This window comes from Fukomys damarensis, unplaced genomic scaffold (assembly GCF_012274545.1).
Source record: "Fukomys damarensis isolate Sample0158 unplaced genomic scaffold, DMR_v1.0_HiC HiC_scaffold_31, whole genome shotgun sequence".
Taxonomy (NCBI): domain Eukaryota; kingdom Metazoa; phylum Chordata; class Mammalia; order Rodentia; family Bathyergidae; genus Fukomys; species Fukomys damarensis.
The window spans coordinates 22,575,287-22,591,882 of NW_022900943.1; the positions used below are offsets into that span (position 1 = coordinate 22,575,287).

The window sequence follows — 16,596 nt, forward strand, 5'->3', positions numbered from 1 at the left end:
GTTTAAAACATTTTTTTTTTTTTTTTTTGGTACCGGGGATTAAACTCGGGACCTTGAGCTTGTGAGGCAGGCTGCAGAACCACTGAGCTAAATCCACCCCCCTTATCTAACTTTTATGATAAAACTTACACCTTAGGATCATGTGAAAGACTTTTTGTTTGTTTGTTTTGTACTAGATATTGAACCTAGGACCTTTACACTAGGTTACATCCCCTGCCCTTTCTTTATTTTTTATTTGGAGACAGGATCTCAGTGAGTTTCCCAGTCTTGGCTGGTCGTCCCATCCTCCTGCTCCAGCTTCCAAGAGTGCTGAGATTACAGCACATACCACCATGCCCACCATAGAATGTTTTCAATGAGTTTATTCAAATATTCTTCCCAGTTTTATCGCCTGCTACCCCTCCCTACCTTACCCCAACACCTGTGTCTCACAAATAATCACGCTATTCACCGTTCCCCGAACATCTCTCCCAGATGCTATTTGCTCCATTAGGTAAACTATTAGTTATTCTTGAGAGAGGAAGTTGCTCCTTCACTTGACTCCAGTAACATTTTACAGAGGTCACAACTGTAGTTCCTGGCGCAAGGGTATTGTTTTACACATATGTCTTCCCACAGACCTGAGTATCCATCTTATAATCTTGGCATTGTGCCTGGAAAATTTTAGGCACAAACTTAATCCCACTTAAATCAGTAATTCAATAACTGCACCAATAGAAGGATTAATCAACCGCTTAGTAGTTTCAAAAAAGATCACATGATCTGCCCAACTATGCTTCTTAGGGGCTTAAAAAAGGTAGATCAGAAAATTTCACCATCGTATTCTAGAAATGTTTCCCATTTTTAATTTTGGTAAATTTAAACATTATTTTAAAATATTTCAATTCCTCAATACTTCCCTTCAAGAAATATCGAAAGTAACTCTTAAAATCATTTTAAAGCTTGTAAGTCCAAGCTTTAAAGTCTACTTTGTGGGAAACGCCTATGATAACTCTTCATAAAATTGAGTTAGGTCCCATTTCATATATTATGTATCTCCACGCTTACCATTTCCATCTCAGCTCTTGCCATGGTGAAAATGTAGAGTGATCATGACCATTCAGTGTAGGAAACGAATTCATATTCTCCACGGGACCCTCATTTGTATAGTATATTAACAGGCTCCTTCTGTAAACTCCCACCCTCCACCTCACAGCTTACTAACCTTCCAGGTGGTTGTATCCAATTAAGAAAGGAGGGCAAGAAATGTTTGATTTCACATGACGTTGTTTACAGGAACCAAGGATGTGTGAGTGGATGGATTGCAGTCAAGCAGAGAAGGGAGAACGACAATGGATATATTTTACAGCTGTCACCAAGCCAACAGTAGTCAGTAAAGCCAACTCATTCCATCTAGATTTTACGTTGTGTGGCCAATAGACTTTGTCATTATAAGTGAATGGAGAAATAAAAGGGAATATACAGGATGAGATTTGGAAGATCTCTGGTGCAAGAAGCTGTGGAGACCTAGTCAAAAGTATGCCATGTTCTGCATAAGAACTTTGTGTGAACCAATTCTCTAGGAAGAAAAAGCCCACTCTTCTCAACAGCCATACTCCACATTTCACAGCCAAAGTCAGTCAAGTGAAGAATGGGCCAAAATAAATCTCTAATTGGCCCAAGACTGAAATCCTTCTTTCCCTTTTTCCTGGACATAGAACTATACTGCATTTCCTAGCCTCCTTTGCAGATAGATCTGGCCCTGTGATTGAGTTACAGCTAACGGTATGTGAACCAGACAATGCATGTTGCTTGTGAGGCTCGCCCATAGGCTCTCCCAGAAGTGCTTACCCATGTTTTAACCACCTCTGGAAGCTGTGCTGAGGATCCCTCAGCACTACACTGGGATCTCTCCGTTGGAGATGGTAGAATCCTGTCAGTCTGAATCCCACAAAGAATAAGAGGAGCACAGAACCTCACCACTCATCACAAATTGTCCTGTGTTTTTAGTAATTAAGAAATAAATGTCCACTGTGCTCAGTCAGCACATTCTGATGCCTATATATTGTTGCCAGACCTCACAGTAACACAGGACTCTTGTCGATTCCAGCATTCTAGGCCCTGTCATGAACTATTTAGCCTTTAGTGTGAAAAGAAAAGCAGCTCCAACTCCACTAATCTGGGGCTGAGGATCATTGTGGTGATGACACAAAAGCAACTTAATGGTTACTGATAATTTCCCGTCGTGCCTACATGACCATTTCACATGACATCTTTCTTCTGGGGACATGGCTCTGGAGGGCTAAGAGAATTTTCATGACACTAGGAAGCAATTATAAATGACTCTAAATCAAATTAAATATTTGAACCATTCACTGAAATGGTAAAAACTTACCAGTTTTTACTTGAAGTTTCCAGGGTCAACCAAGTAGATTACTTTCTATTTATGGAAGTATACACACAGACATACATACACACAAATCAACTAAGAAAACCAGTAAAATCATTCATTTACGTCATTTTGGCACTTGTGCTGCGGAAGCAACCACTACAATGTCATTTTAAAACAAGCATTCTGAAGTCATAGCTAATGAATTGTTCTCACTACAAAGCAAAGTGCTCACCTGACACATCCAAATGACGCTCTTACTAAGATTTCCACGTTAAAATTTTAGTCACATAAACATCTGAATTTTTTCAAGAAAAGAAAAGGATTTTTCATGTAAGATCATGATTTGCTGTAGCATCAAAGTGTGGTTATTAGCTCACTGATGGAAATGTGACGAGGGCTGAGCTCTAGTCCCTCCTCTAACGATCGCTTTGTTAACTCTGGGGGAGGCACCGTCCCGTTTGATCTCATCGTTTTTGCTCTTTGTTTTTTTCTCACATGTTCTAGTCTGTATTTCTGGGTAAACTGGCATCTTACTTATAAAATTAATGGTATTTTTGATCTACATTTGTAGCTAGTATAATGCAAAAAGCTCTAATAGGAAGAGGAAATGAGAGAAGAAAGGACAGGGGAGAAAGAGAAAGAAGGGAAATGGAGGAAGAGGAAAAAGAGAGAAGGAAGAAAGAGGTGGAAGTAAAAGGAGGAGGAAGGGGAAGGAGGAAGGAAGAGACAGAGGAGGAAGTAAAAAAAAGGGAAATACGTTCTCGTGTGGCCCATATTTCTCAAGGTTCATCTAAGAGTTACTTGAAAAAAAATGGAAACAAAGTGTTTGCAAAGGGGGAGGGGAGGAGGGGGTGAAGGGAGGCAGGGACGAGGGGAAAAACGAGAACAAGACCTGTCATGCAAAGGTGCACGATCCCAATGATGAATGTGACTGCACTGTACACCTGGATTGTACCGATACACTCAATGAGAGAGAAAACAAAATATTGTCCTCTACATTGAAAAAAAAAAGTTACTTGAAATTCTGCCACATCCTTTGGGTTCAAGCCAGAGTATTCAGACTTTGGATATTGCACTCCCACTGACGAGGCCATCTCTCTGGAGAAGATGAGATGAAACAGGATGTCTTAGCCTGACGCTATTAAAACTGATTTATCTATCTCTCTTTGTTCTGATTCCATGTTCTTCAAGCAACCTTCTGATTATAATCCAGCTTCCAAGGCCTCTGGGGACACAGTATGATGGTCCGGCTGATAGAAATTTTGCAGCTTGCGTAGGTTCTATTTTGCACTGTAAACTGATAACCTAGCATGTAGTCCATGCTATCAAATAATAAGCATCATTGTGGGAACCAACAAACATCTAATTGTCTAGGAAGGAAAATAAGTAAAAGGGCAGAAATGCAGGTGGAAACCGAAAAATTCGCCAGTCCTCCTATACCGTACCAGACTCAAGGGAGCAACCTGTCATTGTGCAACTACCTGGTAGCATAGTAAGAGGGAGTGGCTTTGCTATAGACTCACAGAGAAGAGACAGCCAGCAATTTCCTTGATATGACAGAGGCAGAGAGGACACCAGAAACATGCTATAGGCCAAGTTTGGATTTTCTTACCTTTTTAAAAAAAGCTTTACTTTCTGTTTAATTTGTTTTGCCAAACATACACAAAATTTTGGTCTAGGGCTGGGGATTTAGCTCTGTGGTTCTGCTACCCTGCAAGCACAAGGTCCCAACTTCAATTCCAATCTCCCCCCACAAAAAAAAACAAGCAAAAACTTTGGTCTGATTATACAGAAAATGGAATTTGCAACCAGTAGCAAACACAACAGAATAAACCTAAATTCCTGCCAAGCTGGCTCTCCATCAGCAGGTCACTCAGATCCCCTCATAAATGGCCTTCTGGGTAAGGAGGCCACAGAAGGCAAGAGGCACAACTCAACTAGTCCCCATTAGAATCACAGACTCACTTGGAAAGGGTAAGCATGAAAAGAAGGAAAGCTGATGGTAGTTGGATCTCTTATCACTACCCACAGCTGAACTCTTTCTGATTGCTGGCCCAAACTGAAGGGGCAGTTTTCCCAAGCTCCCCACCTGAATCCCTCTGAGGTGTTTCCAGTTCAGTGGTTCTGAAGCCTCTGCTTAATCAGAATCTGCAAGAGGGGAGAGAGGGTAGATGAGTCGTAACTGCTGGTGTCACCAGTGCGGAGTCTGAGGGCCCAGCTTCCCATTCAAGAAGAAACAAGTGAGAGTGTCAGATCCCCAGCAAGAGTACAGCTACCTTACGTCTCAGGGCTGTCCACCAGAGCATAGGAAGTTCAGCATTGGCCTGGGGATTTCTCGGGCTAGGAAGTGTCTGGGAGTTCTGCAGACTACAGGGGAACCCATTCGCACTCTGTGCTTCTTATGGACGACAGTGATGGCAGGCAGATGACCCTTCTCATGAAGTCTCTTTGCACGGCTTGGCCTCAGTGAGGTGCAGATGATGACTGCTCCCCTTTATCTCTTTCATCTTCACTTCCATCGATGCCAGCACGTCCCACTGCTCATTCAGCTCGTGCAGGAGCTGCCACATAATGTCACTGGTGCATCAGAACAGGCAGGCAGAGAAAAATCCTGTGACAAACTTGCCTCTGGTATCAAAAAGATCTAGTCCTGGTTCAAATGCTTCCTGTGTTTTCACTTGATACTTTTTTACTGCCTCTTTTCATTCTTTTCCACATTTCATAGTGGAGGATCGGTACAGCCTTTCCATTAATAGGAGAAAATCCATATCCATTGATTTCTCCTCCAAAGGCACTCTAACCCGTCAGGTAGCTTGACACTTCCATTCTCAAGACTACTCTAATCATGCAAAAACTCAGTAGGATACAGATGGATCCCGTGAATAGCAGAAGAAAGCTACTGAGCTTTGGAATACTAGATTCACTGGATTGGTCCAATATTATGAAACCTAAACTTCCCCTTGTGAACAGGAAACTGGATTACTAGTCCTCCCGTGATATAGTGTCCATTTACTCTGTAAACCAAGAAAGCTACCGTCGTCTGATCCCTGCATTCATCCATCATACAGCTAACTCTTGATTGTTCAGGGATGACATAAATTATTCCTGCTGTGTGGAGGAAGCAGAACACCACCTCCAGGGTGTACACCATCCTGACTGACAGCATGTGCACCCAGAGGTAACCCACCAAGTCATGGTTCAGGTTAAATGAAATGATGTACAGTGCTCACTGAGCACTGTGCCTAGAAGGTAATGAGAGCTCAATATAATGTGTGATCGAAAATACAGTGAACGTTTAAATTTTTAAAAAATTATTACAATAAGACACATTTTCCATTAGCGGCCCTCACAACACTCCCTCACTTCCCGCAGCCTTATCCATAGTTCTTGCCACTTTATGAAGCGGTTCCGGAAGTCCTCTGTCGTGAGTCTCTTTAGTTGCACTACTGTAGCTACCTTCACAGCCTGAATCAATTCCAAGCATTTTCCTCCATGGGCCGGGGATTTAGCTCAGTGATTCTGCTGCCTGCCTTGAAAGTGCAAGGACCAGAGTTCGATTCCCGGTAGCAAAAAAAAAAAAAAAAAAAAAAAAAAAAAAAAAGAACAAAACCAAGTATTTACCTTCCGTGGTCACTCTGACTCTGGAGAAGGGCCAGAAGTCGCACAGTGAGTAAGGTAGATGAGGACACATTCTAGTGTTTTAATGAGCCTGAATTTCCAGGGGTAGCATTCACCATATTTTTTTTAATCATACCTCACAAAGACACTCACAAAAGAGGCCTTCCAGAATTACCTCAGAAAGTGGCAATGATGACAGAATATGTGTGTTCTAAGTGAATGGGAGACCTGTGAGGGAGATTAATGGCAATGTGCCTTTAGTAAACAATTTTTAAACATTCATTATATATTTTTATCATACTACATAAAGATTACCTAGAGTAGTAAGAAAAATTTATCATTATAATGAGTATGATTGTCAGACTATGGTGAGTTGATATTGTGTAAACTTCTTATTTGCCTTGGAGAATCTTGAAGACAGAAAGGGATTTCATCTAATAAGTTTAACCCTAGTGTCAAACCATCGTGGTAAGACTCAAAACAATATTTCTTGAACAGAACATAGATTGAACTCCTTCACAAAGCTAAGAAGCAACCCACACATCACCACCACACCTCTCTCCCTGACCTATTCCTTAAGATATCCCAAGAGCCCTCCAGTTGGAGGCAAGCATCTCATCCCACAAAGCCCAAGCTAACTCTACCTTCATCTACAATGTACACCGGCTCTTCCTGAACACACCACTCCCTCCCTCTCAGTAAAGCAATTCTCCGACCCTCCCCTCCACCATCGATGACATTCTGGAGCTTTGCCCATGGCAGCCACATGCACCTGATGATCATTTCTCTTCCCTCTTCTCCATTGTTGCCGCCAGCACCTCTGTTCGCCAAATTCTCATCTACAAAATTTCAAGGGTGAGTCAGGAATTCCAAAACATAGTAACACATGGAGGTTTCCTTTGGGCTACCAAGTGAAAGATTCATTAGAAGGTGAAATGCAAGCATATGGGGTCAGGGATGACTTTGCCAAGTCCTTCCAACAAAAGGCAATGGCTATGTGCGTATGTGCACCATCATTAGTTGAAGAGTTTTTACTACAATATTTGTGAGAACTTTGTCACTAATAACTAGAATTTCAAAAAAGATTCACAAGGAAAAATTCACTAAGGTAAGAATTCTCAAAGAAAATCCAACAAGCTACAGTCAGAATTTTCTTATTAGTAAACAGCCCCATCCTGATTAAAATTTAAGTCAAATTAATAAGAAATTTTAAAAATTTATCTTAGCCAGGTGTGGTGGGCCACACCGGTCTGTACTCCCAGCTATTCCGGAGGCTGAGGCAGGAGCACTGCACGTTTAAGGCCAGCCTAGGTAACTTAGCAACATCCTGTCTCAAAATATATTTTTAATTATTTTAAAATTTAGATCATTGGTAAAGCACTTGCAAGGTCCTAAGTTCAAGCTCCAGAATCTTGTTACACACACACAAACACCATCAGTTAATATTATGAATATTCTAAGTCTAACCTCTTTCCGATGATTCCAGCTTTGGGTTCTATATCTTGTCCTACAGGACTTTTGTCAGGCAAAGGATAGCAAAAGAAAATAGATGAGTAAAACAAAATCTTTCAAGAAGCAAAGTATGAGATGCTTTGCTTTCAAGAAGCAAAGTAAGCAGGAAACGGTGAATTTCCCAGTTTTAAGCCATTTAATTAAGCCTTAAACCAAAAAGGGAGCCATGAGCTGTTTCGCCTCCAAAAGGAAAAAATAGTAGAATCACTTTTGTGTTTGTAATGAAGCAGGTCCACTGAGCATCTTCTGCAAACGTTAAATAATGATCACATCACATCAAATATGAAAACCCCTTATTATTTATTAAATGCATCCCTGGCTCACAAGAAGCCTTTTCAGTGAGATTCTCGAAGGACTGTATAAATGCTCTCTCATTATCATACACCTTCGTTTGATAAGGTAAGTATCTTCATCTCCATTTCAGAGTTAAGGGTTAACAGAAAGGTTAAACAAATTATGTAAACTTATACCAAAAGTCTGAAAATGATAGAGACCAAAACTTTTTATCCCTTGAGAACTAAAAGCCCTTCTTTAAAATTAAGCAACTTACCTAATTATTTTTAGGAGTGTGTCTCTCATAAATAGGATATTTTATTCTGCACATGACGGTACAGAAAGAGAAGTCACAAAATAATAGCTGTGCTAAATAAAAAACCAGTGTGATTTCCAGAATCCTTTCTATTCTCTGTACCCACCCATGTGGCTGGAGATTTGAAATGCTATTTAAGTCTCATTTTCCTTCAGAAGCTAACCTCTGTGGAATAAAATGCCGTTAAGGGGGGATCTTTTCTGTCATTTGACTTTAACTTATGATAAATTAGCTTCAACTAGTTTCTTAGAAAATTGCCCAAGAAATGACTACAGAAAATTAAATACCAAGACTTCAAAGAGGCAAACACACAGCCTTCAAATTCCAACCTCAGAGAATAATCTTCCCCTTCTCATGCTTCACAGAGATGTGAGTAAAGAAATCATACTAGGGCATGGTAATGAACCATCTTTCAAATGACTTCCCTATCAATCTTCTTTTCAAAGGGTAATAAAGTGATGATTATTTCTAGGCAGTTTCTGGGAAGTTATCATCTCATTTCAATAGTCACCTGTAAAGGATGCATTCTGGTGCTAACCTCGATACGGATAGGGGAAGGAACTGGGTGAGAATTCAATAGCAAGTGTAGGTGGTTAAAAGCTATTTCTTAGAAAATTAAAACAGAGAGGGATCAAAAGAATTGTGTTAGGTCTTCGAGAATTGGTATTATTTCCTTGTAGATTAAAAATGCAAATCTGATTTATTACCTAGCAGAGGAATGAAATTCACTATCACTCGAAGGCTTTATTTTTTTAATGTACTGTGTAAAGTGTATTAGGTGTCATGCTTTGTTCTAGATGCTGGTGGCTGAACGCACAACACACCGTGTAACAGCGACACTGTGTCATGACTTCTAGAACCAGAGTTTTCAGTCTCCTCTAAAATAACTGATACAAACAACAAAAAGCTTTTAAAGTGCTGACTGAATGATTGCTGGGAAGTCTGAGTCACTAGGTACTTGTTTTGCAAAGGCATAAAACAAGGCTCAGAAATAGTCAAAGCTGTATAGAATTTTATTCTTCAGAGCTATAAGAAGCTTTAAGATAGCAGGGGCAAAAGTCACTCCAAGAAAATACAGGCTCATGGAAAGAAAACGTTATGAAATTCCCTGAATCCTGGCTCTTTTCTGGTCATAAGATTCAGATTCCATTTTTGATACAGCCTTTCCGCTCAGAAAAGGATTACATGGTTCCTCGGGCATTCCTAAAACCAGCCCTAGCTATATCTTATTTGCCCTTAGTCTTTTATCCCGATCTGAATCTACTGTCTGGGCAGGTGGAACATGGGACACATCTCTAGATTTGACATTTGTTCACACAAGTCAAATTTTTCAACATATACTAGAAATCTGAGCTTGAAATAAACAAAAAGGCAAATGGGACATAGAGCTTTCTGAGGACAGAGTACGCTCTGCTCACTGTGGCATCTTCAAAATTAACGCAGTTCAGAAAAGGCACTTAATAAATATCTGTTGAACAAAATTGACAGAACGAATACTCTATTCCTTCGGGATCAGGAGTCACTCAAAGTTAAGTGTCACATCATATGCAAGCAATCCCAGGGAACTCTGCCTAGTAGTTCATCTTATTATTATGGAGATTTTTCTTAAAATTAAAGAGAAAAGCACACCACAGGTAACTGAAATCAAACTGTATTTGCTTTCAAGTTCCATTCCAGGTAACGAGTCCTGAGTCAACGAATTGATGGATTTGGTTTGGCTTTTTGAGGGGCAAACTCCTTTCCTATGTAACTCAGCACTGAACTGAGGACCAAAAATCTCTTATTGATTTATAGAATAGGATTAAGCCCCCCCCAAAAAAAACTATGAACTTTTTATCCTCATTACCAATCAAGAAATGACATGAATTTCCTGCTTCCCACTAAGACCAAAGCAAAGGGGACAAAATATTAACCCTCATATTGGCTCAAATGTAGACGAATGAAGTTCAATTCCTGGCCAACAAAACCTTTGACTTTTCACCCCACTAGGTGACATTTTCCCCGAAGGATTATGCAAAAGCAGAGATTTAAAAGGAGGCTCCTGCTGTGAACTTGTCTTTAAGAAAGGAAATCTGTGCTGCCTCGGCAAGATCCAATCGTTCAACTACATAACATCAGAGTGGAGGTTCTAGGGTTTGTTTAAAGTGGCACGTTTTCAGGTAGAGCTTAAATTCAATGATGTGCCTACTTAGTGCAGTTCCTGGTTTGAAATACTATATTGTTTGTTGTGCACATTTAAGAGCTACACGAACTTTTTAAAATAACTGACACATTGATAAGTTCTTAAATATTTGTTCATTGCCTTTGAGTCATGTGATCTTAATGTCTTAGAAAGCTGTTAAAGCATTAGCCTGTGTTAGTTCTTCAAGTGATAATCAGTGGAAGCAAATAGGAAGCTATTGTTGGAGCACCGTTTAGTGCTACGTACAGTTACCAAAAGGCCAGTGGCATTTGAAGTACCTGTGCTCCACATTTAATGAATTTTTTCCCTTTTACTCTTTAAATGGGATTAGAAATTCTGCATGAACTAATACTTGATTGTTTAAGCTAGCAGGGTACACTTCAGAGCACTAATCACTACTTGTGTAAGTATAGTTAACAGACATTTCCTTGCTTTGTAAAAAATAGAAAATAAATAAAAGGAGGCTCAGAAGCAAGTCACCTAATGTAAAGAAGAGATAAAGGCGAGCTGAAAATTGTGGAAAAGGTTACAGTAAGCAAAGAGATGCAGAAGGAGAGGGGAAAAGATTGCCAGTCCCCCTTCCTTCCACTTGTTTGCAAAGCCGATGCCTGTAATAGGGTAGGATGATCTCAACCACCATAAAGCAGGGGCAGCCAGCCCCTGACAGGTGCTATGTAGGGCAGCTTCCAGGGACTCTTGCTTTGGGCCACAGAAACCAATGACACAGTTTCAAGGCGGACTTAAGCGACTGGAACTACACAGTGGATGGACACAAACACCTGCACGTGTTCTCAGCCTGAAACCATGTCCTACCTCACAGGCCACAACACAGAGTAGTTTGCCCTGTACTATTTTACGCAGGGCTTTAGACCATGTGGGGCGTTGTGGACAGTGATTGCGTCAGTGCTATAGTATTTCTGAGCTTAAGGGTAGGAAGCCCTTACTTAGTATCTTCCACTTTTACTCATTAAAATAAATTTTTTTTTTTTTTTTTTTTTTGGTACCGGGGATTGAACTCCGGTCGTTGCACTTGCAAGGCAGGCCACCGAACCGCTAAGCTAAATCCCCAGCCCCTAAAATAAAATTTTAGAACAAAATGTATGAGCATACGGTTTAGATGTCCCCTTTTCTTTCTTTCAGAGAAAGCTGCAATTCCCTGCATTCTGTGATTTAATGACAGCATTTTCTCCTGTCGAGACTTCACCAGGACGGTTTCTAGTGGTTGACTCAGGAGTGTGCTCCTATCTGTGCAAATACACCCTCATCCCATTGTCTTTCTGCTGTTGCCTCTTAAAGTCTTATACTGCTAGACAGGAAAGAAGTCAAATAGCCTTTTAATGTGCATATACATATATATGTATACATATATATGTATGTATATACATACACACACACCTATTTATATGCCTAAGTACAATCTGTGGGTAAGGTGGTAAATAACTGCGGGACTACAGGGGCTAAAGTGTGCACATACAGTGAAAAATAAATTAAATTCATCCGCCTTGTTCTTCAGTGCACAGGATTCTGCTCCAAGCATCTGGGGAAAGCAATGAGTTATAAAGGAACAGTACTGCCAGCTCACTCGCCCAAGGATCTTCTGGTAAAACTTGAGAGTACACAGAGGTCAGTGTCGTCTCTGGGCAGGGTGAGTCATGAGACTCAGAGGGCCACCTGTGAGGCCATCCTAACAGAGGCTCTGATGTCACCAGGACCACGCCAGTGAATCTATGTCACCACAGAATTCAGGCCAGAGCAGGCACAGAGAGCAATCGCCTTCTTGCTCCTCTCATTGTTAGAGTCGTGTTTGATCTTCTGAGGAATTTCCATTTGTTGAATGCCCCGCTGCTGGTTCCACGTCCTTCTCAAGTCCAAAGTTGGAATTGACCCTTCCAGGGGAATAGTCATTCCTTTTTAAATCTGTAAGAAAGACAAAACCATTTCAGGGGGAACTCCACTGACCACAAGGACTTTCAGCTTTGCTGGGTGTTCAGGAAGGGCTCTGCTGCTCAGGGACACAGATCTCAGAAACCAAACCCTGACTGTGTCCACATCCAGTGCGTCCCTGCCGTCAGAGCCCCAGGTCAGCACAGCAAGGAAAGAAAGATTCCAGTGACTGCTGGGATCAACTTTCTGCGACAAGAGCTGTTCCTCAGGTTTAGTACCACCTAGAAGAATCTCATTCAATGCTCAGACACAGTGCTTCCTAAGCCCACCCTCTTCCATTCGAGAAAAGGGATACAAAAAACAAACACAAACAAAAACTCATAATGAATAGAGAAGAATATGCTTTAAATGTTTGTGCCCCCTTTGGTGCCATGCTGAGTATATGCTAGCCTTAAACACGTTTTGAGGGAGCTAGGTGTGTCACTTAGTGGGAAAGCTCATCTTTAGTGTCTGTGGGCTCTGGGATTCAATCCTCAGCATCAAAGAGAAAAAAATATATATCTTGGTTTTTTTGTTTGTTTGTTTGTTTTATTTTGTTGGTTTTTTTGTTTGTTTGTTTTGGTACTGGGGATGGAACTCAAGACCTGGTGCTTCCAAGGCAGGCAGTGACACCACTGAGCTAAATCCCCAATCCTGTCTTGTAATTTTTAATATTAAATGAGATTCTCTAGACATAAAACGAATACATATTTAATAATAACCAACATTTTTTAGTATATATTATTTAATACATATATCACTTAATTCAATCTTCAGAGCAACTCTCTGAACACCCCCGGTACACAAATGGGAAAACAAATGCCTAAGGTCATACAGCTAAGCACAAAGCAGGACTGGAACATGAGCCCAAGCTTCCTGGCTCTAGGTGCCTTGCTCTTATACATTGTCCTAAATGTACTCTCTTTAAAAAAAGAAAAGAAAGCCACCTCTAACCTTGCTTTCAAAACTAAACATTTTGAATTCAGATTTAAAAGAATCTGAGGATATTCCTTATCTCCACTTACGTGTTAGCTAGAATCTTAGGTTTGGAAAAGAAACACAGAGCAGGTGTAAAGATGGAAGAATTATTGAACTGCTCATTCAAAACCCACCAGTGTATCATAACAACATGATTTCAACCTCAGTCATGCAGAACAGGTAACCAGGCTCAAGAATCAGAAGTAGTGAGCCTGGCTCCTGGACGATCAGATGCTTCTGTCTTCAAGAACAGAGGTTGTTACCCCACGCAGGGTACAGCAGATCAGGCTGAGAAGAGGCCAGTCCTGGGGACTCTGAGGTAACCGCTGGGACTCCAGCCTGCCCCCGTAGGCTCAGTCAGATATTTACCAGCTTCCACCTGTCACGGGCCCCTTACCTGGAGGTCTGATGCTGCTTAGTCCAGCCCCAGCCCATTCCTGGAGTCTTTCTGACCAAAGAAGGGAAGAAGGGCTGGGTGCCAACCTCCTCACCAGTCTGATGTGTCATTTGTGAGGTGGACTCCGGACTCTTTCCTCTTTGTTCCATTTTGATCTCCCACGGTATGGACATCGCCACCCCTGGCTGATGCACTGTATTCCCACTCCAAACCGAGTCTTCTGCTTAATCTTGCCCACAGAAGCTGCCCTGCTCTCTAACTCCAATAGAACTAGAGATTGCCCTTCACTGTTGTACATTTTCACCTGCTGCACCCCACATTACAGTCAGGGTATGATAATTTTGGATTTGTTGTTGTTGTTGTTGTTACTGTTGAAGGGGTGGGGGTCTCAATATGTTGCCCAGGCTGGCCCTGAACTCCTGGGCTCAAGTGATCCTGCTGCTCCTCCAGTAGCTAGATTACCACACCTAGTTCAAGGGTATGATCATTTTTTATAAAGCAACAAGGCTACTCAGTTTGAAACACGTGAAATTTCAGTGAAAGAGCAAGTTTGCCGTGACCTAGGAAGACAGCAGAGAAACTGGAGCAGACATCAAGTGCCTCTCTGAGACAAAGGAAAGTACGACAGAGCGGGGACGCCAAGCTGGAAGTCAAAGACCTCCAGCTGTTTGCTTTTACACTGGCGATATTTTCTATGGTCATGGCTATATTGGTTGCAGAGAAAGTGCGCCATATTACCACATTGGTTTTTTAAAAAAATATTTCAATGTGGGATTCAAGAGGCAGATTTTTTTTTTTAATTGCTGGGGTGTAGCTTAGTGACGGAGAGCTTGTCTAACGTCTGAAAGGTGCACAATCTCCAGCTCCACAAATGCAAATAAATAAAGTGGCAGGTTTTCACAGTGAAAAACACTACTCTCATTGACAGCCTGGTGTTTCCCTCTTGTCGTACCCCGCCAGGGGTCCCACGGGCATGTTAGAAATGTTATGGATGCCATGTGTGGGTGCAAGCAGGTCTGAGAGGGGAGCAGCAGGGCTTTGGTCTGATTTCACCCCATTTAAATCAGTGGAACTTTTAAAGTGGCTGTGACAAGTGTCAGGCCCCCTGTTGTTTTATCTCATTTTGGCAGAACCTAAAGCAAATCCCTGTCCTTTTAATCCCTTTAGAGTCTTAAAATTTTGCAGTCAAAAAGTCAGGCTCTGCAAATGACTGGGAATGAGATAAAAATGTGATTAAGATTTTCTCCCCAGTTACAATGGATGTTGTTCTATGAGAGATTTACTTAGAGGAAAAGCAGAACTGTTTGTGACATACCCGGGAGTTTGAGTTTCCGGCAGCAGGAGTTGCAACGATGTTTTGCAATGAAGTTTCTAATTGCGTGTTCCCCTACATTGGCTGGCCCAAACACCATTCCTCTTGATCTAGGGGAAACAGCAGAATATCAATTAGATCACAGCTGATGAAAAGGAGCTCAACCAGGATTCTCTGAGATACCGAACAGTATCCCGTGGTAACCCAGTAACTTGAAGGAGCCAACAAAGAACAGAGCACTTTGGGGAAGGAACAATGTTAGGTTTGCAAATTTAAAATTCAAATGCACTTAAATCTTTGTACCCAACACCAAGACCTACTGTGAAACTCAGTTCAACGCTAATCTGATAGAAGAGTGAATTTTCTATGTACCACATTTTTTAAAAAATGCAGTGAAACCCTTTCTAATGCATATGGGGTGAGAGAGTGACATTCATTACCAAATGTTCTACCAGAATACTGGAAAGGTAAGGTATGAAGTAAACTTGCTACTGGAGCACACCTTCTAAAAAATGCATATACAGCATGTTGTTGCTGGCACTATACTTTTCTTAAACTAACCATCCTCAAAAACAAATATCTGACTAAACCTGAGAGCCAGCATTCATGGCTTTTCTGAAAGCTACTCTGTACCCAGAAAACTCTGTAACGAGGCTGTTTGTAGTGAGACTATTAGACAATGTGTTTGTTTGTGGACATAAACCACATATGCTCAATGCAGGTGACACAATTACAAGTGAAATCAGCATATGTAAGGCACATTTCAAATACTCTGTCATTATAACAGATCCCTGCAGATTCTAGGTTCACTGTTCACCCATTACGGCACCTTATACAGTACAACCATCCTTCAGATTCTGACGCTCTGCACATCACGGAACACAGCGCACCAGAAACACTTCTGAAGAAACTTTATGAAAGCTAATATTTTATTTTAATGACATGCAGTGTGGAAACAGCACATTTGAAAATCTGAACTCAATTACCACTCTTAAATACCACGTTTTAAGAAAAAAGCAAAGCAAACTATCACAAAAGGAAACAATAAACTTTGCTTCTGAGGAATGCGGTTTTTCAAAAGAGACATGGTGTAAAAATGGACCTTTTTCATCCGAGTATTGAAACATTTATCTCAACTTCCACTTCCTTTTGGCAGAAGAACAGTAGCTGCTCTGAAGATGTGCCAAGCTCAGAACGAGGGCTGATGTCAGTTTGATCTCCGATTGCCTCTTTTCTGTGTGGCAAGTAGGTGGAGGAACTCTCTTGGGAAGACGGAGTAGAAAGACACTCAGGATTAGCTTTCCTGGTCACTCAATCACTCCTACAAAGGACAGTTCTGGTGACAGTTACCCGGCTGCCTAAGCCGCCTCTTCTTATCACTGGCTCTCTCAGTCCATCTGGTAAGACACTGCTTCAATAAGGTGAAACTGAAAGTGGCCAAAAAGTAGCTTCCCTCTGTATTTAAACCAGAACTCTCCGATCCCGATAAAGTGAAAAATGAAGGTGTTAGTTTAGTCGTTAACATGGAAGAATTCCTTCTTGTAGTCTCTCCAGCATGACCTTACTGGAATATCTCACTTGTTTGCATTTCATACTGCCCTTTCTTTCATTCCAGGAAAGCATGAAATCCCCAGCTTAGAAATACAACATTAAAGGAAAAGACCCAAACAAAAGAGAGAACTACAGGCCAATCTCTCTAATGAATAGATGCAAA

At 41.2% G+C, this 16,596-nt stretch overlaps 1 protein-coding gene across 2 annotated transcripts in view; it reads right to left on the minus strand.

Moving 5' to 3' along the window:
• Positions 1-11,376: 11,376 nt before the first annotated feature.
• Trpm6 (transient receptor potential cation channel subfamily M member 6) overlaps positions 11,377-16,596 on the minus strand; it is a 152,187-nt gene continuing 146,967 nt past the window's right edge. For both annotated transcript variants that reach the window (XM_019207732.2, XM_010625469.3), the window contains exons 38-39: positions 14,886-14,992; positions 11,377-12,189 (exon numbers count right to left, since the gene is read on the minus strand). In XM_019207732.2, the coding sequence (XP_019063277.1) occupies positions 12,065-12,189; positions 14,886-14,992 (232 nt within the window). In that variant the 3' untranslated portion in view covers positions 11,377-12,064. The remainder of the gene's footprint in view (positions 12,190-14,885; positions 14,993-16,596) is intronic.